General features: G+C 29.7%; 2 protein-coding genes across 2 annotated transcripts in view; one reads left to right on the top strand and one right to left on the bottom strand.

Moving 5' to 3' along the window:
- The first annotated feature begins 911 nt into the window (after window positions 1-911).
- On the top strand, window positions 912-2,599 carry LOC119582048. Its single transcript, XM_037930293.1, has 2 exons — window positions 912-1,083; window positions 1,249-2,599. Exons 1-2 carry the CDS (start codon window positions 930-932, stop codon window positions 1,575-1,577), a joined length of 483 nt encoding a protein of 160 aa, XP_037786221.1. The 5' UTR covers window positions 912-929; the 3' UTR covers window positions 1,578-2,599.
- A 410-nt stretch (window positions 2,600-3,009) lies between these two features.
- Window positions 3,010-3,429, bottom strand: part of LOC119582039 (protein transport protein Sec16A-like) — a gene marked incomplete at its 5' end in the record, with an annotated part of 16,351 nt that continues 15,931 nt past the window's right edge. The window contains 1 exon segment of the mRNA XM_037930282.1: window positions 3,010-3,429. This exon segment is cut by the window's right edge and continues 689 nt beyond it.

Raw genomic sequence — 3,429 nt, 5'->3', positions numbered from 1 at the left:
TGCTGCTGCTGCTGCTGCTGCACAATTTATACAATTTATATATATATATATATATATATATATATATATATAATAATATATATATATATATATATTATATATATATAATATATATATATATAATATATTATATAGTATATATATATACATATATATATATATATATATACATATATTATATATATATATACATATATATATGTAAAATATATATATATATAATATATATATAATATATATAATATAATATATATATATCTATAATATACTACACACAACACATACATAAACAACCCATCACACATCACACTATACTACATACATAATCACAACTACACTACATACACTATACTATATAAACTAATCAAATCAATAATCACATATACTATCATCATATCATATACTCAATATTACTATCATACTCAACTACTTAATCCAACCCACACTCCACCACACTCACACCCACCCACACTCACACCAACACAAACCCTCACTCACTCACACTCACTCTCACCACTCACTCACCTCCATCACTTCTCACACTCCACTCTAACTCCATACTACTACTATACAACTACTCCCATTATAACTAACTATATATTATAAAAAGAATTGATATATAATATATTATATTAGTATTAGTATAGTATAATATAGACACATGAAAAATAAATAATACATGATAATATATAAATATATAATATAAATGCATAAAATATAACTATATACATATATAAATATAATTCTAGATCAAAATAAAAATATATATACAAATGGATATAAACATGATAAATTCATATATAATTATTACATTTAACATGATAAATTCACAGTAAAGCTATGAAATGATCACACTTGTCACATGCCTCTAAGTCAAGGTAACCTTGTCTAATCTCATGGCAATGTCAGACACAGGTGCGTGGCAGCTAATGGATGTAAAAGGCAATATCATTGACCAGGTGGACTCAACTGCCATTGGAGTGATGCAGGTCTTATACCCTTTGCTGAATCATCTGTCAGAACTGACCACGGTTGTGTGGGCACTCCCCGATTCTTTCAAGGAATTTATGCTTCATGATTTTGGTCAGTCTTTTTCACTGTTATATTTGGCTGTTGAATTTATATGCTGTGCATGCTTTAAAATGTTCCTACATGGCTATAAACTAAAGTTAAGAAAACTGAAATTTCATTTTGACCATACATATACACAAGATAACAAGATAGCCGATTCCTATTTCAATATTACAGGTTCTACTGGTAAATACACCCAACAGACCAATGCCATACTAGAATGGGTTCTCAATGGACAAGCCCAACTCCTGCCTCCAAGAGTACTTGTGTGGGATTCCTTCCTGCCTGTTTCCCACGCTGCTTTGTCCGACTGCATCATGTTTCTTAGCAAAAATCTGGATATAAAGAAATTACCAGCATACTCCATATTCAAACCAGAAATAACATGGCATTGTACAGAACGAATGCATGTTGGATTTGAAGCTCTCTTTGTGGCAGCTCAAATGATGATTAATCACATATGCAATCCTTTTATGGATGAAAAAGGTTATTGCTGCTCTTCATAGCAATACCACTGTCCTGTATGAGAAGCTGGTTTAATATAAAAAATATAATAATTGATAATTATATATAACTGCTTAGATAACCCTCAGATTTTGAATTAAGGAATAAAATTCACATAATAATCATTACTGACATGCCAATTACTATTGTTTGGAAAAGCACAACATTCATGAAAATTAACAACAAATATCCATAGCAGTCTTGTACATTTTCTATAAAACAATGCTTTGATCTACCAAACAATTTAAGGTGAACATTCTAACCGTCATTGTGTTTTTTGTAGGGCATTTTCTTTCAAATATGTACCTTGAAGGGTTTTCCATATGTGATAATGTAAACTGACGTCATTACTAATGCATATGCATATAAGGATGGCTTATAAAAAGAAGTTTTAAGGAGACCACATATACTTTATTAATATACCAATATGTACATAAAACACGTTAATATCCCCATACCAGTGTTTTTTCAAGGTTTCAGAACAAAACTATGGAAATTAATACAATAACAAATAATATAACAATGAAGCTACTACTCTGTTATATATTTTGGGACTCTTACCTTTCATGTTCCAATACAACAGTCTCAAAAGAATTTTTTCATGCACTCCAATTTACTAAACATCAGCACACACATATTCACTTTTATCATATCTGATCAAAGTATAATGGCTGGTATTTTTCAGCAAAAAGGTCCACTGATGCCATGTTTATTATATTTCACAGCATCGTGGTGTAATAAAGAAATCTGCATTGATAATTCAGCATTCTATGCATTTTACAATATCAATATATTCAAAATACTATATATGACCAACACAAAATTTCTCATGTAACATCAAATTAAATATAATTATGAAAATCCATACCTCCAATATAAGAGTTCAAAAAGGGATAAAAAGATATATAAATTCCAATGCAACTTTATCTATGTCCTATTCCAATAGTCTAACCAAACAAAGTAAAAGCACCCATGAGGGGGTACTACTATCAGCCACTGGAACTGTAAGAACTTGGGAATACAACCTACAGCAGTGCAAATATTGGTTTACATACGGTACATCTCATTTATCAAAAAGGATATCTTAAATCTGAAAAATATAAAATAAAATATTTCTAAAACAAGTGTAATACTTCGCAAAAAAATTTCTGCCATAATATTTTCCTAAAAAAAGAAAGAAAGAAAGAAAGAAAAAAAAAAAAAGGGTGTAAAAGGTATGATTTGGATGTTTTCTTTTGTGTGACTTTTGTTTCATTGTTATTTTATTTTATTTTATTTTTTACCTAGAATTTCTAATAGTTAAATCTAACTGCAATATGAAAATCTGAACTACAAGAATTTTCAAGATCTGGCCTAGACTCCAGGTGCACTGCATACTTCATAAAAAAGTAGTTAAGATGTAAATTAACATGGATACTCTCTCTCCTATTTCTTCCAGTCATAACTTGAAAGGATCTTAATGGAGAGGCATTTCAGCTGCAGTTTAAGCATATAATGGCCCAGCCTTCTTTGTGACAGATAAGGAAGTATCAATGGAAAAACAATTCTTGGCACTATAGTTGCCAGACCAATATTTATCAGCAAACAATCCCCTAATCACAAAATTTACATCAACTGTACTCTGTTAGCACCAAGCCATCAGGTAACCAAGGATCTGAAAAACCTGTAACTATATAAAGCATCCTATACCTTACAAATAAAATATTCAACCTTAGCACAGATCAAAAGTATATTTGCCTCCTACATGACTGAAAGCTAAGATTGTCTGTAAGATGTATATTCAATGAAAAAAATAAATATATTTATCAAATTCATAACTCCTTGGTATTATATATTAATTGCACAATTAACCTA

This window comes from Penaeus monodon, chromosome 2, assembly GCF_015228065.2.
Source record: "Penaeus monodon isolate SGIC_2016 chromosome 2, NSTDA_Pmon_1, whole genome shotgun sequence".
Lineage (NCBI taxonomy): Eukaryota > Metazoa > Arthropoda > Malacostraca > Decapoda > Penaeidae > Penaeus > Penaeus monodon.
This window is presented reverse-complemented; position numbering and strand designations above follow the sequence as displayed.